This window comes from Megalobrama amblycephala, linkage group LG8 (assembly GCF_018812025.1).
Source record: "Megalobrama amblycephala isolate DHTTF-2021 linkage group LG8, ASM1881202v1, whole genome shotgun sequence".
NCBI classification, from domain to species: Eukaryota; Metazoa; Chordata; class Actinopteri; order Cypriniformes; family Xenocyprididae; genus Megalobrama; species Megalobrama amblycephala.
Genome location: NC_063051.1, coordinates 27,334,036 through 27,353,194, shown reverse-complemented (window position 1 = coordinate 27,353,194; position 19,159 = coordinate 27,334,036). Strand labels below are relative to the sequence as shown.

The window sequence follows — 19,159 nt, the reverse complement described above, 5'->3', positions numbered from 1 at the left end:
TATTTATTTATTTAATGGGTCACAATTACAATCATTATTATACATATTAATTTTTTCAAAATAAGCAAACACACTAATAATAATAATAATAATAATAATAAAAATAAATACAACAAAATAGAAATATAATAGATAAATGGGAAATAATAGAGGGGTCAAATTATTTCCTACATTTTATCCTCAGAGGTCCTGACGTGTGAGGAAGATCCATTTAGATCCGTTCTTATGGATCGATCCGTTTAGATCCACTCTGACGGACAACAACAACAACAACAACAAAAACCTCCCTGAAACTTCCTAGCTCTTCCATCCAGATAGCAAATTTCTCTGCTTTTGCTGTTATTTCTATTCCTTATGTTCTATTTTTATTATTCTTTTTTTATGTAAAGCACTTTGAATTACCATTGTGTATGAAATGTGCTATACAAATAAAATTGCCTTGCCTTGCTATTTATATTTTAAAATAATATTTAATTATGAGCGTTCAAATAAAGAACGTGGAGAGAGGATGAGAACCTTCATTATTTATACATTATAGTTCCCTTATTTGAAAATAAAGCACAATTTGTAACATTATTCATTTGAGATTCTAAAAGTGTAATTTAATTAAAGCTTGCTGTTTTAGATAACTTCCTATCATCACAAAAAAAAAACAAAAAAAAAAAAAACCCGTAAGTAATAAATATATATTTAAAAGGCAGAGAGTCGAATTCATTGGATAGATTATGTCCTATTATTATGCATAGCCCTCTATTGAGACTTTTATTGTATACAGTTCTCCAGTGTGTGTGTGTGTGTGTGTGTGTGTGTGTGTGTGTGTATGAAAGACTTTTATTATGTAAATATATCCGATAAGTCGAGCGTGACGCGTGATCAGCTGGGACTGTGAAGAAAAGCTTTGGCAAGTCAACTTACAAATGTTATTAAATATGAGAGGCGCTTCTTGATTTTCCTCAAGAATAAAACTGTGATGTGACCGAAGTGACTGTAACTGCCCAGAACTGACGCTCGCCGTCAAAATCAAGGGTACAAAATCAATTTACAGATGAGCCTCCATCCACATGCATAACAATGGTGAGTTGTTTTTTAATATATAGGGCTTTGAGCTTCACACAACCTCAGCAAATTATTTCTATGTATAATATTATAAAACAACAGTTATTGTAGCACGTGAAAATAATGTTATTCGTGCATTATTAATGTAAAAAAAAATCGTGTACACTCACCAAAGGCACTAATGCAACATTATTTAAATTTATATGAAACAAGGAGGGTTTAATGTTAAAGTCCAGTTTATTTTAGAGCCTTCTAGTGCACCATGGCTCTTTCTTGAAGATATTCTTTTTCTTAACCCTGTTAACCTAACGTTACACGCAATCACTGTCAAGGACTAGGAAGGGCACCTGCTCTCAGTTGCTCTGATAATTACATAATTAATAATTAAGATTTCATCTCATTTGGGCATGCATGTTTATGCATATCTATATGTTTGCTGCATTGTGCATTTATTTACTTTTCATTTGCAATTTTACTAAGAAGCCTCATCTTGAGCTGTAAATATGTAATAATCTTAAATATTTTTCTTATTAAATAAAGTGTAATCTGGCAAGCATGAACTCATTTCAATGCTGGCATAATATTAATTGCATATTAACGACACAAAATGGACAGTAGTTCCCAATGTCTCTTGCGCTGATATCAGAGCTGATGCGCCTAGACAGATGTGACATCCTATCAGCACAGATAACTGAAGATGATGATGTCTCGAGCAGAGAGGAAATCAGACTCATAGGTTCATTCAAGCGGAGCCAGACACTGAATCCGGCTGCTCTGTTCGTGGACACAGTGCATGGTCCATGCATGGGCTACAGGACTAGAACATAGATGCTGAGGAATTTCAGACAGGATGCATTTGAAATCAGACTATCGAGAAATAAACAGCTCGTTGAGCTTTCATCTAGAAAATAGAGAGGTGTGTAACTGAAGCGAAAGCTTTGGATTTGGATCATATGCAATGTTATTTAAGCCCTGGAAATCTGATATGTGCTTGAAAGCCTCTCTACTGATGGTTTGGTTCATAGGACTCTAATGGAGCAGCATGAGATGAGATGAAGTCTGTGTCTTTTATGCACTGAAATCCGAGCAAAGCCAGGTAAGCGAAAAACATTGTTTTTTCAGGCGATGAAAAATGCAACGTTGCACACTGGAAACTGCCACTGAAGTATTTTTGCAGATGCACTAATTGTTATTCACTGTCTCCAGAATCAGATAAATGAACTCCAGTGAAGCATCAGCTCAGCCAAAAGCACCTCATGTCGTTTCTGGTGAGAGTCAAATCTTTTTATACCCAGCTTGTTTGTGCAAAGCTCAGTGCATTCTGAATTTCATGCTTTCTGTGATTATTTCTGCAGGTCTTGTTTTTAGGTATCAGAATCATGTTTGGATTTGATTCTGGAGTGGGTTTAGTATTCTGTATAGTAGTAGCACTTTAGGGATGTTTTTGTATGAACTGAAGATATTCACTGAATAAAATCCATGGCCTGATTTTTCTCTAGTCCCTAGATATCAGCACATTTAATAATAAACGCCCTCATTAATATCCACCAATCCACCATCTCACCTCTGAATCCAAGCGGATAGTTTCAATGTCTCACTCATGAAGAAATGTTCCGGATTCGATATAGGTTCTATAGACCTTTTTCAGAGCAGCGCCATGACGGGTATGAAAGTGAGGCTGTGAGGGATAGACTTGTTTTTAACTGTGTTTTCAATAGTATCCGCTGTTAAAAGATGTATAAAGCTATTGGATCAATTTTAATTTTCCACAGTTTATGTCTGGACATTTTTGTCTACTAGGGGTGTGACAACAACCGTTTTGGTACAGGACTTCTGGTACGGTGCATATGTGTACCAAATGCATTACATTGCAACATTAAGGTCTCCTGTTTGGGAACACTTCGGTTTCCTGGTGAATTATGACAACGGACAAAGACAGGTGGATAAGACTAAAGCAGTACACAAGCCTAACCACCAATAATCACAATAAGCTCTGCGTTTTGTTACTTTCGATAAGAAACAAAATGGCATCTTTCAAATTCTTTCCATTTTATCACGAAATTCAAATAAAAAATGCCGTTTTGACGCTCTTTGATGTGACGTGACGGATCACTGTATAGTAAACGAGTGAACGCGATCATCTCTTCCTCTTTAATGCTAGTTATAAAACATGAATGAACATCTGAAGGTATGTTGAAAGATACAGTACAACTTACTGAAATGTATCATGTAATAATCACTCAACAGTGGAAAGACATCAATAAAACAGCTTTAAAACAATATATTGTAAGGAATAGCATTACATTTACCTCAGAAAAGTCATTCAGTGTCCACAGCTTGTTAGTTCTTTTGTTAAATATATGCACTATATTAGTATGGCAAGCCGTTTTGACTTTTATTCATTCTCAGGATATGAATTCTTGATATCAACAATTCAGTTTTCACTAGTTAAAATGCTAATTTTTGATATCAAGAATTATATTTCCACTAGTAAAAACTAGAATTCTTGATATCTGTAATTGTATTTTCACTAGTGAAATGTCACCATAGGCTGCCATTCAAATTCAATTGTTGATATCAAGAACTGATTTCTTACTTGTTGAAATTCCAATTTCACATATCAGAAGTACAATTCTTACTAGTAAAATTAATAATTTTTGATATCAATAATTCAGTTGTCACTAGTTGAAATGTCAGTTCTTGATATCAAAAATTGAATTGGTACTAGTAAAAATGTTAATTTTTGATATCAATAATTTGATTTTCACTAGTGACAATGTTAGTTTCTGATATCATGAATGTGATTGTTAATAGTAAGAAAACCATTTTAGATATCTGAAATTATATTGATATCAGAAATACTTTTTCAGATATCAAAAATTAACATTTTTACTAGTAGCAATTCAATTGTTGATATCAAGAACTGACATTTCAACTAGTGACAATTGAATTCTTGATATCAAAAATTCGCATTTTACTAGTAGCAATGTAATTATTGATATCAAAAATTACGATTTTTACTAGTAAGAACTGTATTTCTGATATGTGAAATTGGAATTTCGACTAGTAAGAAATCAGTTCTTGATATCAACAATTGAATTTGAATGGCAGCCTATGGTGACATTTCACTAGTGAAAATACAGTTACGGATATCAAGAATTCTAGTTTTTACTAGTGGAAATTCAAATGTTGATGTCAAGAATTAACATTGTTACTAGTGGAAATGTAATTCCTGATATCAACAACTGAATTGTTGATATGAAGAATTCATATCCTGAGATGTGAATAAAAGTCAAAACGGCTTGCCATATATTAGCCTATATATTCATTATATTTTACTTAAATGTTAGTGATGTCTTGATTTAATGTATGTTTAAACAAATCTGTCATGATTTATTTAAATCGAACCCATACTGAACCATGACTTCATAACTGTGGTACATACCGAACGGTCAGTTTTGTGTACCGTTACACTCCTATTGTCTACTGAAATTCTTGGAAAGATATTTTTGCAGTGTTTCATCAGCAGAGCAATCCAAAAACATATTAAATAACAGTACAACCCACTGAAGAGGTATATGTCTATTCCTCACAGCCTCGCTTTCATTTCATAAAAATCAAAGATTGCGCTGCTGTGAATAAGTTCTATAAGCATGGCTTGTTCATTAGTTTGTAAAAAACAAACACAAATCTTGTTTGCTGTAATACACTTACAACTTAACCTGTTTCACTCAGTAATACATACATACATACTGTCAAAATGATTAATAGCCATAAAAACAGATGTTAATTTTGCAGCAATACAAAATGTCCATTGCGTTGTTTTTAGCTAATTTTATAAAAAAAACATTTTGACATTTAAAGGGATTGTTCAGCCAAAAATGTAAATGAAATTACTCACTCTCAAGTTGTTCGAAACCTGTATGAATTTCATTCTTCTGCTTAGAATTTCCATTTTTGGGTCAACTATCCGTTTAAAATCTTTTTCTGGGAAATTAAGCACGTGTTCTTCCACCATTATTCATAATAATAAAATATATTTAAATCAAACACTAATTTATATGTGACATTTCAACCATTATTAAAGGATTAGTCCACTTTTAAATAAACTTTTCCTGATAATTTATTCACCCCCATGTCATCCAAGATGTCCATGTCTTTCTTTCTTCAGTCGAAAAGAAATTAAAGTTTTTGATGAAAACATTCCAGGATTATTCTCTTTATAGTGGACTTCAATGGGCACCAAACAGTTGAAGGTCAAAATTAGGTTCACTGCAGCTTCAAATTGTTCTACACGATCCCAGATGAGAAATAAGGGCCTTATCTAGTGAAACCATCGCTCATTTTCTGAAAAAAATTGAAAATTATATAAGTTTTAACCAAAAAGCGTATTACTGCCCTCAACAGGTCAAAGTTTGAACTAATTTTTATATGCAATATGCTAGTTCAATAGTATATAACAATTAGTTCAAACTTTGACCTGTTGAGGGCAGTAATACACTTAGCAGAGTCTACACCACCGGATTCTAATAGAGAAAAAGAAGAGAGCTAGTTCAAGATGAGCATTTATGGTTAAAACTTATATAATTTTAAATTTTTTTCAGAAAATGAGCGATGGTTTCACTAGATAAGACCCTTATTTCTCATCTGGGACAGTGTAGAACAATTTGAAGCTGCAGTGAACCTAATTTTGACCTTCAACTGTTTGGTGCCCATTGAAGTCCACTATAAGCAGAATAATCCTGGAATGTTTTCATCAAAAACTTTAATTTCTTTTCGACTGAAGAAAGAAAGACATCTTGGATGACATGGGGGTGAGTAAATGATCAGGAAAAGTTTATTTAGAAGTGGACTAATCCTTTAATATCATTGTGTGTCTGCTAATGTCTCACTCATTAAAAAAAACTGTTCCAGATTCAATAGTTTATAAAAAAAAAATGTGTTTGCAGTAATGCACTTACAATGGATTGTGATTTACCCAGTAATATGTCACATTATGGAAGTAAAATGTTTGTTTCATGTTGACTTTTTGCATTGGAACATTCCTGTAACCAAAGCTTAATCAAACATGACAAGTTTGATTTCCATAATCATGTCTTCCTTTTGCCGTGTCTTGCTTTGCCCTTCAGCCCACCCTTCCATGCATATTCATACTTTGGATGTTCATATTCACCTCCATATTCATTTGTGGGGTGGGGGGCATGTCTCATCTTTCCTCCCCTCTTCCCCTCAGGACTGCACCTGTATCTCCTCCCACTCACAAGTCCAGTCCATCAGCATAGAGGAGCAGTATGAAGACATCAGCCATCAGTGCTCGGTCAGTAGAGTCTAATAATAGATCATGGCTCATGGTGTGTTTAAAGGCATCAGGCATTGACTATTCCTCTTTCGACAAGCCATTCAAGGGGAATTCACACTGACAGTGATTAAATCACTGCACTGTTGGTTGCTAGCAGGACTGAGTAAAAATTCAGAATTTAGGAATTGGCTTAATGTGGTGCGAGTTAGAATTTGAATTGGCCACAAACCACAGAGTTTTGAAATGGAGTTTAAAGGGGAATGACAGGAAGAGGAATTTACAGAATTTTCAATTTTCAGAAATGTAGTAGTCACTCAGAGGTTTTGTGGCAAAACATATATTTCTGATAATTTTTATGAATTTAAACTACAAACAATACTGTCAATATAATACTGCATTATATTTGTGTGTGCATGAAAGAATGTGTATCTTACAGTGTTGTCAGTCGATTAAAAAAAAGGAATTAATCGCACATTTTTCTGTAATTAATTGCACCTACCATTAAAGTTTTTCATATACTTTTATATTATAATAATTTCACATTTAATCTCCAAATTAATGTAGAAACAGCATAAACATATTTTAAATATGTGATCTAACAAATATCCAGACATTGAAGTTATGAAACACTTTAGTCTTCACTGCATAATTTAGATTAAAATGTAGATTAATTTTTATTAAAGCTACAAAAGTTATTCTGTTAAGAGCGATAAATGATTTTCTTTTGTTCTTTGCTTAACTAATGACAGACTGTAGCAGGTTTATTAGGCTGCTGTCACTTTAAGATCTGCATCCCATTTTCTCACAATTCTTTGTTCATTTAAGACTTTATTTAACTCGTTTAAGACTGTGCTTATGAGGATACTCGATAAAACGGGCCTTTTGACATAATTTTGTGTGTTTTTGTGCGTTTGTCCACGAAAGAGAACTTAATGCGCCTGGCACGCTATTTGAAGCGGCTTTCTGTGTGCATGAGGATGCTGCATTAATTGCATTAAATATTTTAACTTGTTAAGGCTGATTTATACTTCTGCGTCAAACCTACGGCGTAGCCAGTGGTGCCAAGTCTGCGGTCCCGCGCTGTGATTGGCCTGCTAGAACCACTCCCTCAGGTTAAAAAAAATCTGCAATACGCATTTCCACTTGCAACATAACTACACTTCGATATTTAACAACAAGCTGCAACAAAAGTCGCTGTCTATTTGCTGCCATCACTGCTGCTGCTTCTCCTACAACGTCCACAAGCTGCCTTTTTCTTTGGCTTTTGCCTTGATACTGTGGGTTACACCATCAACATGCCCATGGACACTGCCTACTAAGCAGTCTGCATGTGTAATTGCACGACGCAGAAGTATAAATGAAAACCGATATATATATATATATATATATATATATATATATATATATATATATATATATATATATATATATATATATATATATATATATATATATATATCATTTAGAAAGATAGATGAACTCAGCTCAACTCTGTTGCATTGCCAACAGCCCCTGTTGCCCACATCACCTTAAATCATCAACTCTGGTTTAAAATGAATGACTTCCAGTCACTTTGTCACTGCAAATAGTTGTCAGTGTGACAACAAGTCACTCTAGGATAGGCTATGTCTTGTGATGGACACATCAGTGTAGTCATGCCAATTGAAACGTCATTGCATATTCAGCACAAGCTCCAGTGAGGTTCACGTTGTTGTGTTGAGCTGTTGTGCTCAAGTGTGTTCTGAGACTGAGTGAATCCATTGTGTTGGGCGTCACGAAGCAGTTTTTCTGTTCCATTGATCTGGATGAAAGCTCACTTGTGCTATTGTCCATGTCTTTGTCTGAAGGCATCTGTGGGCTATCTGTAAATATTTCCCTCCTGTGCTAGAAATATTTGGTCTTTTACTGCAGCCTGCTGGGTCACTTTTCCAGTCTCCAGAGGCATTTCAGAATGTTATTCAACAAAAAAAGTTATGAGCTTATGGAGTTAGCTAAAGTACAAAATATTGACATTTATAGAAGCTACCTGAGTAATAACAATTGCAAAGAGATTTGAACATAAACCAAATTTAATAAACTCCCAAAGCATTATGAATTATGTAATTAATCACAGAGTTTAATCTTTTTTATTTATTTCTAATTACAAAACACTACTACTGTAGCTCAATGGCACTAGCAACATTTGTTTATTTGATTCCCAGGGAATGATAAATGTATATGACATTTTAAAAATGCTATTTATGTTAGTCTCTTATTTCACTAGTACTTTCAAAGATCCTACATCCCATTAACCTTCATCTAGACTAGAAATTGTCAATTATCAGTGTTTCTCAGCAGTTATTTTAGTTTTATTTATATACTATTCTAGTTTTTATTAATATTTTGAATTAACTTAAAAGATATAAATAAAAGCTTTCATTTTAATTTTAGAATTTTTTTTAGTAGTTTTATGTGCTTTTGTAATTTTAAGCTGGAGAATCTCACGCAGCCAAAATGAGGATTGTCAGTAACAGTGTTCAGCCTTACATTGTTCAAACCGGAGTCGGACACTGATGGAGAGACTCAGGAAGAAGTTACAACTTTTAAAATGCATCTGAACGTTTCTGAATGGATATTGGATAAATTTATGTAGTTGTTGTGGAGTTGATTCAACTCATCGACTAGCATGTGTCATCATGTTAAACTTTTGTACAAATCCAGCGTTGAATTGACCCTCATTTGTGAAGCAGTCCGTCTTAAAATGATGGCATGGTAACAACACTACAACAAGTCTTCCTCTTCTCTAAAGCAGCCCAACATGGCCTCATCCCCTTTGTTGTGTGTTCTCGGGGGCGGGGTTTATGTAAATGTTAGGATTAGTGATTTCACTAACCTGGAAAGAAGCTCGTTGTAGTCCCTACCAGCTGTTTGTTGTAGTCCTTAAATAGCAAATTCTTTAAAAGAAAATATCTCCCTTTGCATTAAACTTTGAGCGTTGTAACTTTGCAGATGTTGTTTATGCTCTAAAAGCAACATTACACACTAACTAAAGGTAAAAAAGTGGAATCATAATCAACCACCCCTTTAATTTATCTTTATTTCAGTTTAGTAAATTTTTAGTTTTGGTTAAACTTTATTTTATGGTATCCTTGTTACATTGTTATCATGCATTTAAGTACTGAGTAATAATAATTAACTTCATGTACTTACTGTAGGGTTTGCTGCATGTAATTATGCATAATGTATAGTTATCACTACAGTAACTACATGTAACATGTAAAAAGGACATTGTAAAATAAAGTGTTACCTTAGTTTTTATTTATTTCTAGTTATTAATTTTACTGCTTCAACTTTCAAGGCAACATTTCTAAAAAGTTTTTTTTTTTTTTTTTTTATCTAATATTTAGATTTTATTTTATTTAAATTAGCAAATGTGTTTTTAAAGGGTTAGTTCACCCAAAAATGAAAATTTGATGTTTATCTGCTTACCCCCAGCGCATCCAAGATGTAGGTGACTATGTTTCTTCAGTAGAACACAAATAATGATTTTTAACTGCAACCGCTGCCGTCTGTCAGTGGTATAATGCAAGTCAGCGGGAACTTGGACTATAAGAGTAAATAAAACACGACAGACAAATTCAAATTAAACCCTGCGGCTCGTGACGACACATTGATGTCCTAAGACACGAAACGATCGGTTTGTGCGAGAAACCAAACAGTATTTACCTCTCATTTTTTTACCTCTAATACACCACTATGTCCAACTGCATTCATCACTCGATTCGTTTGGTCTGATCGCGCTCTGACAGCGGCAGTGATGTCTTGCTCTCATTGAAGTATATGCGCGAGACATCACTGACGCTGTCAGAGCGTGATCAGACCAAACGAATTGAGTGATGAATGCCGTTGGACATAGTGGTGTATTAGAGGTAAAAAATGATATAAATACTGTTCGGTTTCTCGCACAAACCGGTCGTTTCGTGTCTTAGGACATCAATGTGTCGTCACGAGCCGCAGGGTTTAATTTGGATTTGTCTGTCGTGTTTTATTTACTCTTATAGTCCAAGTTCCCGCTGACTTGCATTATACCACTGACAGACGGCAGCGGTTGGAGTTAAAAATCATCATTTGTGTTCGACTGAAGAAACAAAGGCACCTACATCTTGGATGCTCTGGGGGTAAGCAGATAAACATCAAATTTACATTTTTGGGTGAACTATCCCTTTAATAGCTTTAATTAACAATAATTACCCTGTTTCTCAGTCATTATACTATCATACAGGATAAACCTGATCTGAGACCTGCAAACATTCTTCCATGTTCCAGTCACTGGCCCAGCAGGTCCTCCAGCATCCCATTAGTGTCATTCACAGGACAGGAAGTGTCTTATGTTCTATTAACATTTGAAGTCTTCACCAGAATACCTTAGTGAGCATCTAACAACCACGACCACCACTGTGTGGAGGATTTCGTCAGCTTTACCTATGTTACAGTAGTAGAGTTCTGTGTGTACGTGTGATGTGTTTGTTCATATGTGGACGTGTGTGTTTGTCTGCTGTGTTTATGTGTGTGACAGAGCAGTGATGTGTCTCCGTGTTCTGTGTTGACGGATGAAGATGACATCACAGATCTTTCCACTGACCCTGCCCACTATCAGCTGCTGTCACAACTGGGTAGGGACCATGTCCTACTTTATAGTATGATATAAGTTAGTCATTCCCTCTCATGTTTATATCATGTAACTAAGATTGATGAGTATTACCGTATTTCCTGCTCTGTTCTTAATGTCTATGTGTGCGGGTATTTTTGTATATATATGCAGGCCGGGGCTTTAATAACCTCAGTCAGGTGAGCATGGCACGTCACACACCATCTGGCCGGCTGGTGGCAGTGAAAAACACAAACCTGGACGAGTGTACAGAAGATGAGCTTCTGCAGCTGATGGTGTGTAATACACTTATGAGAGCATCCCATTGATTTCTGCTATTTGGAACTGAAGCTTTATTAGATTTAAAGCCTGACATATGAAATGATAGTCAAAAATAAATATTTTTAAATCAAATTGTCTGTTGAAACTTTAGAAAAATAAATAAATATAAAATTAAATATATATATATATATATATATATATATATATATATATATATATATTTTTTTTTTTAATTTTCAGATTTTTATGGTATTGGAATTTCTATGGATTTCATTATTTTTGTTTATGAAGGGAGCTTTTAATCGCAAAATGTTGTGAAAGCAGACTGCATTTTATATATATATATATATATATTACCGGTTTGCACAGTGAAATGAGTAAAAAGGGACATTTTAATTAAATTAATGTAATTATTAAATGAGTTGATGATCATATTTTTGTGACATGAGGTTATTTTCATAGTGACTGTTGGTGTATGAAATAACTGTTAAGCACCAAAAATGACAAAAATATTATAAAAAGTTACCCCATAAGACTTGTTTATTATATTTTAAGGTTTTTGAAGCCATACCATGATTTGTTTGAGATACAGGCTGACATCATTATTCAGGAAAATAACAGCATTGGTGTTTGCGACATGAGAGAGAGATTTTTTGACCCTGTTATGATGATTGTCCTTGCATAGGTTGAAGAAGATTGACTGTAATTGTGAGGGCATTTTCAGGTTTTTAGACACTTACACACAAATCTTTCTCAGAGAAGCCCATTGTGCTTGTGCATTCATAGTTTGTGCATATTAATTGCAGAATGAGGTTCTGCTGTCCAGACGGTTCCGTCACCCAAACCTGCTCACGTCCAGACTGGTGTTCAGTTCGTGCTGTCAGCTCTGGGTTCTGTCTCCTCTCATGAGTTACGGTAAGAGTCTGCAGTCATCTGTCTCTTACCTTCTTTTTCTTTTCCCATTCTTTCCTTATAAAAGCTTCTCTGCACATGCCTCTTTCAGGTTCTGCAGACTCTCTGCTCAGGTCGTACTTTCCGGATGGAATGAGCGAGTCTCTGATCGCGTACCTGCTTTATGGAGCGCTCAGGGCGCTCGAGTACCTGCATCACATGGGCTACGTGCACAGGTGAGCACATGATTGCTTGGTTTCACAGACGTTAATTAAAGGGTTAGTTCACCCGAAAATGAAAATTCTGTCATCATTTACTCACATTCATGTCATACCAAACCCATCAGGCTTTCGTTCATCTTCGGAACACAAATGAGAGATTTCTGTCCCTCCGTTGAAAGTTATCTGAAACTTCAAAACGTTCATAAAGAGATTGTGAAATGCTGCATTCTAGTTAACCTTCTTATTTACTATGCCATAATGTATGTACGGTTTTTGTGAAGAAAAAGTACATACTTTTGAGTGTGCAGCAGAATAGTAGGCAGGCTTTGGGACATGCTACTTCATAATTGTGTTTAACGGACTGCTCTGTCACTTAGTTATGCGCATCCTGTCACCGTTTAAATCGCAGACGTCACACCCACTGACCGTTGGCTGAACGTCTGATGTTATATGGCGCACAAAATTGGAAACACTTCAGGAGTTTCAAAGTCATCATCTGACTGGTTGAATTCTACAGGATTTCTTTGTGTCGCGTTCTTTAACGGACCACCTGGAAACAATTCAGGATCAACTATATAATGTAGATAACATTTAATAAATATCTTTTCGTCAGGTTAGATACTGATTATTAATCACTGAAACGCCTTTATCTAAACTTCTACTTAACTGTCTGTCTCGCACATCCACCATGTTTGTAGTTTTTTTTAGTTTGTAGTTCTAATCGAATCCTTGTCCAACGCACAATGGGTTGTGGGCAATATTAGCCATTAGAGTGTGCACAGATCTGCACTTCGGATTTAACCGGAGATAGTAGACCATTCGGGTATCTTTTGAATACTCATACTCATACTACTACAGCATATGATTTGGACACACTAATTCTAATTTCAAATACTATTTAGGATGGATAGTATGTGAATTGGGACTCAGCACAGGTCTTCTGAAGAGATACGATCGTATGATTCATTTAGGCTTTTATTCACATATAAACATTGATCAATGAACAATGTTTACAGCATTCAAATATGGTAAATGTATGCTCAAGCATGCTTGCTTGATGCACGAGAACCAATGAGGTTCATTCTCGTTATTCTAATGCAGCAAGTTTGAGCTTCTGTTTATGTTCGCTGATCAATGATTATATGTGAATAAAAGCCTAAATTAAATCTGTTTATCATATAAAGTGATCGTGTCTCTTCAGAAGATTTGGATTGAACCGCTTAATACAATGGATGTAATCTACAATCTTTAAATTACAATGTTTTGAACCCTCAGTTTTGGGTGAATAGACTTTCATTGAAGGGACAGAAATCTCTCAGATTTAAAAATATCTTAATTCGAGTTCCTAAGATGAATGAAAGTCTTATGGGTTTGGTGAGTAAATGATGACAGAATTTTCATTTTTGAGAGAACTATCCCTTTAATCTCACCTCATCCCTTGTCTTCTCATCTCATCTCTCCTGCAGAGGTGTGAAGGCCAGTCATGTGCTGCTGTCAGCTGAAGGCCGTGTGTGTTTGTCAGGGCTTCAAAGTGTGTACAGTCTGATGAAGGATGGCAAGAGGATGAGAGCTGTGTTTGACATGCCTCAGCACAGTCCGTCTCTCCTGCCGTGGCTGAGCCCAGAGCTTCTGCGACAGGTGACATTTTAGGTGCAATTCAGACGTAAAGCTGTTCCAAACAGTAGCATTATAGACAGCATAAAACAATAAACAATATATGAAAAAAATTAAGTGAGCATTAGATTATGACAGGAGCAGTCAAAATGTAAAAAATGAGCTTGCACAATTAAATATCCAAAACTGTCTGATATACAAGCTACCTTTCAAAAGTTTGGCTTTATTTTTAAATAAATTCTTTTTTTTTTTTTTTTTTTTTTTTTTTTAAACTCAGCAAGGATGCATTAAATTGATCAAAAGTGACAGTAAAGACATTTCTAATGTTACAACATATTTCAAAAAATGCTGTTCTTTTGAACTTTATTTTCATCAAAGAATCCTGAAAAATATATATTAGTTTCCAAAATAATATTAAATGGTAAAACTGTTTCCATCATTCATAATAAGAAGAAATGTTTCTTGAGCAGCAAATCAGCATATTAGAATGATTTCTGAAGGATCATGTGACACTGAAGACTGGAATAATGATGCTGAAACTTAAAATAGAAACAGTTATTTTACATTTGTAAAAAACATTTCACTATATTACTGTTTTTACTGCATCAAATAAATCCAGCCTTTGGTGACTTCTTTCAGAAGAGACTTCTTTCAAAAGTATTAACTGACCCAAACTTTTGAACAGTAGAATATATATATAATACTGATATTTTGTCCATTCCTAATTAAAAGGCCTGGTCAATGTCAGGACCAACATCAATTGTAAACATATAGCTTCATGAGACATTATGATGGATTTTTGTGTCTCTTTCTGTGATGAAGGATCTTCATGGCTATGGAGTGAAATCAGATATCTACAGTCTGGGAATCGTGGCATGTGAGCTGGTCAGTGGCAGAGTGCCGTTCCAGGACATGCCGCCCACTCTGGTACTGCCGTTCATCACGTGTGTCATCTGCTGCCATCTACTGAGAATGTAACTATGATTAATGAACACTCACTTCCTGTTTCTTCTGCAGATGCTGCTTCAGAAGTTGCGGGGTTCTCACTGTTGTCTCCTCGACGTCCCCCCTTACCCGCTCGGAGACATGGGGGCGCTCAAGGTGTCTCGCTCTGGTGTGGATTCGGGGATCGGAGAGAGTGTTGCGACTGGAAGTCTGACTCGTACTGCCACTGCGGAGAGACCTCAAAGCCCTGCCCCCAAAAACCACTCTGCTACACTGCACAACCTGGTCCAACTGTGCCTGCAGCAGCAGCCTGAACGCAGGTAGAGACAGAGAGACCCTTAGCAAACACACTACACAGCCAGAGTTCAAAACAGCTAAATAATTCAATAGTCATCACACAAAAAATATATTTTTAATAAAATAATGCAAAAAGTTTTTTTATTTTTTAAGTGTTTTCTCTATTCATCTGGTATTGGTAGGGCGATTTAAAAAAAAAAAAAAAAAAAAAAAAATCACCCTGTCTAGAGCAGAAAAAAATCTGTTTTACCTTTTTATCTTTTCTGAACCCCATGCAATATGCTTGTGTGTTGTATAGGCCGTCTGCGACTGCTCTCCTCACCCACCCCTTCTTCAGACAGGTAGATTCACCCTTTCATCAAGCTTTCACTAAATTTACCCTCTCTTCAGTCTTAGAGTGTAACCTAAAGTAATTCATGCATTGATCTGTGTGTCTTCCAGGTGAAGAAACACACGAGGGACTCTTTCCTTAGTTTGATGTATCCAGCCGTGCCAGTGTCCTGTCCTCCAGACACGCCTCCATCCGGAACACCGACCCAGACCTGCAACACCCCGTCTCCCACCGATACTGAGCCAGAGGACTGCATGTGGGACTTCTCCTAAACCTTGCTATCCCTCTCTTATCCACTTCCTTTCTCACACAAACCTTGACCCAAGCAACTAGCGATAAATATATTCCATGTTAATCCGTCCTAACCAGCAGCTACATTTTGTCATTCACTTAGTTTGTATTTATGTCATATCAAACTACGGTAGCCCACCCACAGTGAAATCTCTTTGGTCTAAATCCCCGCTCTTTATGGACCAAAATATTGATGACATCATCTTGCACTTATGGGCGTATCTACATTTTTAGCCAATCAAATACTCTCTAGAATGAGTACATACCAGCTGCCTAGACATTTCCTGACTAGCAATAGCAAGTATAAAATCATTGTTAATGGCTACAACCTAAACTAAAAGCCTATTAATACATTTAAAAAAAAAATATTAATTGATAAAATAAAAGTGAAATTGTGATATAGTGCGGTTATTAAATCTCAAAGGCTGCTATTTAATTAAATACATGCACTGCATATTTCACAGTGAAGCACAGCAGTGTTTTCAGTGTCTCTGAGTGACTCGGTTTGCAGTAAATGCTGATCCACATGACCTCAGTCCATACACAAAGTAGTATTATTATTATATATTTTTAAATACTTGATTTTAAATTTTACAGTGACATTACAATAGTAATATTATTTTTGTTTAATATTTTTATTTAGTAATAATATTAATATGATTATTATGATTATTATTATTATATTCATATTTAAGGAAGCTTGTTTCCAGCACTAAATAAAAAAATAAAATAAAAAAGTAATTGCGACTTTTTATCTCATAATTCTGACTTTTTTCTTTCTCAGAATTACAAGATATAAACTCACAATTGCGAGTTATAAAGTTTTTCATCAGATTAGATACTGATTATTAATCACTCAAAGTTCACACTTTCTCAGAATTGCGAGTTTATATCTCACAATTCTGACTTTATATCTCGCAATTCTGAATTTATAACTCACAATTCTGACTTTATAACTCAAAATTCTGACTTATATCTCACAATTCTGACTTTATAACACACAATTCTGACTTTATAACTCAAAATTCTGACTTTATCTCTCACAATTCTGACTTTATAACTCGCAATTCTGACTTTATAACTCAAAATTCTGACTTTATCTCTCACAATTCTGACTTTATAACTCGCAATTCTGACTTTATAACTCAAAATTCTGACTTTATCTCTCACAATTCTGACTTTATAACTCGCAATTCTGACTTTATAACTCACAATTCTGACTTTATAACTCGCAATTCTGACTTTATAACTCAAAATTCTGACTTTATCTCTCGCAATTCTGACTTTATAACTCACAATTCTGACTTTATAACTCGCAATTCCGACTTTATAACTCTCAAAATTCTGACTTTATAACTCAAAATTCTGACTTTATCTCACACAATTCTGACTTTATCTCTCACAATTCTGACTTTATAACTCGCAATTCCGACTTTATAACTCAAAATTCCGACTTTATAACTCAAAATTCCGACTTTATAACTCACTATTCTGACTTTATAACTCACAATTCTGACTTTATAACTCACAATTCCGACTTTATAACTCAAAATTCTGACTTTATATCTCACAATTCTGACTTTATATCTCACAATTCTGACTTTATAACTCAAAATTCTGACTTTATAACTCAAAATTCTGACTTTATAACTCAAAATTCTGACTTTATCTCACACAATTCTGACTTTATCTCTCACAATTCTGACTTTATAACTCACAATTCCGACTTTATAACTCACAATTCCGACTTTATAACTCACTATTCTGACTTTATAACTCACAATTCTGACTTTATAACACACAATTCTGACTTTATAACTCAAAATTCTGACTTTATAACTCAAAATTCTGACTTTATCTCACACAATTCCGACTTTATCTCTCATAATTCTGACTTTATAACTCGCAATTCCGACTTTATAACTCAAAAATCTGACTTTATAACTCACTATTCTGACTTTATAACTCACTATTCTGACTTTATAACTCACAATTCTGACTTTATCTCTCACAATTCTGACTTTATAACTCGCAATTCCGACTTTATAACTCAAAATTCCGACTTTATAACTCAAAATTCTGACGTTATAACTCACAATTCTGACGTTATAACTCACAATTCTGACTTTATAACTCACAATTCTGACTTTATAACTCACAATTCTGACTTTATCTCTCACAATTCTGACTTTATAACTTGCAATTCCGACTTTATAACTCACAATTCTGACTTTATAACTCACAATTCTGACTTTATAACTCACAATTCTGACTTTATATCTCACAATTCTGACTTTATAACTCACAATTCTGACTTTATCTCTCACAATTCTGACTTTATAACTTGCAATTCCGACTTTATAACTCACAATTCTGACTTTATAACTCACAATTCTGACTTTATAACTCACAATTCTGACTTTATATCTCACAATTCTGACTTTATAACTCACAATTCTGACTTTATCTCTCACAATTCTGACTTTATAACTTGCAATTCCGACTTTATAACTCACAATTCTGACTTTATAACTCACAATTCTGACTTTATAACTCACAATTCTGACTTTATATCTCACAATTCTGACTTTATAACTCACAATTCTGACTTTATATCTCACAATTCTGACTTTATAACTCACAATTCTGACTTTATCTCTCACAATTCTGACTTTATAACTTGCAATTCCGACTTTATAACTCACAATTCTGACTTTATAACTCACAATTCTGACTTTATAACTCACAATTCTGACTTTATATCTCACAATTCTGACTTTATAACTCACAATTCTGACTTTATCTCTCACAATTCTGACTTTATAACTTGCAATTCCGACTTTATAACTCACAATTCTGACTTTATAACTCACAATTCTGACTTTATAACTCACAATTCTGACTTTATATCTCACAATTCTGACTTTATAACTCACAATTCTGACTTTTTCTCTCGCAATTCCGACTTTATAACTCAAAATTCTGACTTTATCTCTCGCAATTCTGACTTTATAACACACAATTCTGACTATATATCTCACAATTCTGACTTTATATCGCAATTCTAAGAAAAAAAGTCAAAATTGTTAGATAAAAAGTCACAATTACCTTTTTAAAATTATTTCATGGTGGAAACAAGCTATCATACATATTGATATATATATATAATCTACGTTTTGGCAACATTTTGCAGCCCATCCAAACAAGCACAGCAAACCTAGATCATTTTTATTTAATCATAGTTTTTATCAGAAAAATCTCAATCCGATTTTATTCCCCTAAGTCGTGCAGCCCTACTATTAGCT

At 34.6% G+C, this 19,159-nt stretch overlaps 1 protein-coding gene across 1 annotated transcript; it reads left to right on the top strand.

The window, feature by feature from the left end:
- The first annotated feature begins 828 nt into the window (after positions 1-828).
- On the top strand, positions 829-16,524 carry stradb (STE20 related adaptor beta). Its single transcript, XM_048200284.1, has 13 exons — positions 829-1,074; positions 2,082-2,152; positions 2,263-2,324; positions 6,290-6,373; positions 10,911-11,007; positions 11,157-11,278; positions 12,071-12,179; positions 12,268-12,391; positions 13,843-14,014; positions 14,813-14,917; positions 15,008-15,255; positions 15,531-15,573; positions 15,674-16,524. Exons 3-13 carry the CDS (start codon positions 2,313-2,315, stop codon positions 15,833-15,835), a joined length of 1,278 nt encoding a protein of 425 aa, XP_048056241.1. The 5' UTR covers positions 829-1,074; positions 2,082-2,152; positions 2,263-2,312; the 3' UTR covers positions 15,836-16,524.
- The last annotated feature ends 2,635 nt before the right edge of the window (positions 16,525-19,159 follow it).

What these genes read in the sequence shown, in the direction of transcription:
- stradb (XM_048200284.1), top strand. An exon ending in TCAGCTGCTGTCACAACTGG is followed by an intron (nt 11,008 to 11,156) that starts GTAGGGACCATG and finishes ATATATATGCAG; the next exon opens with GCCGGGGCTTTAATAACCTC. An exon ending in ATGAGCTTCTGCAGCTGATG is followed by an intron (nt 11,279 to 12,070) that starts GTGTGTAATACA and finishes TATTAATTGCAG; the next exon opens with AATGAGGTTCTGCTGTCCAG.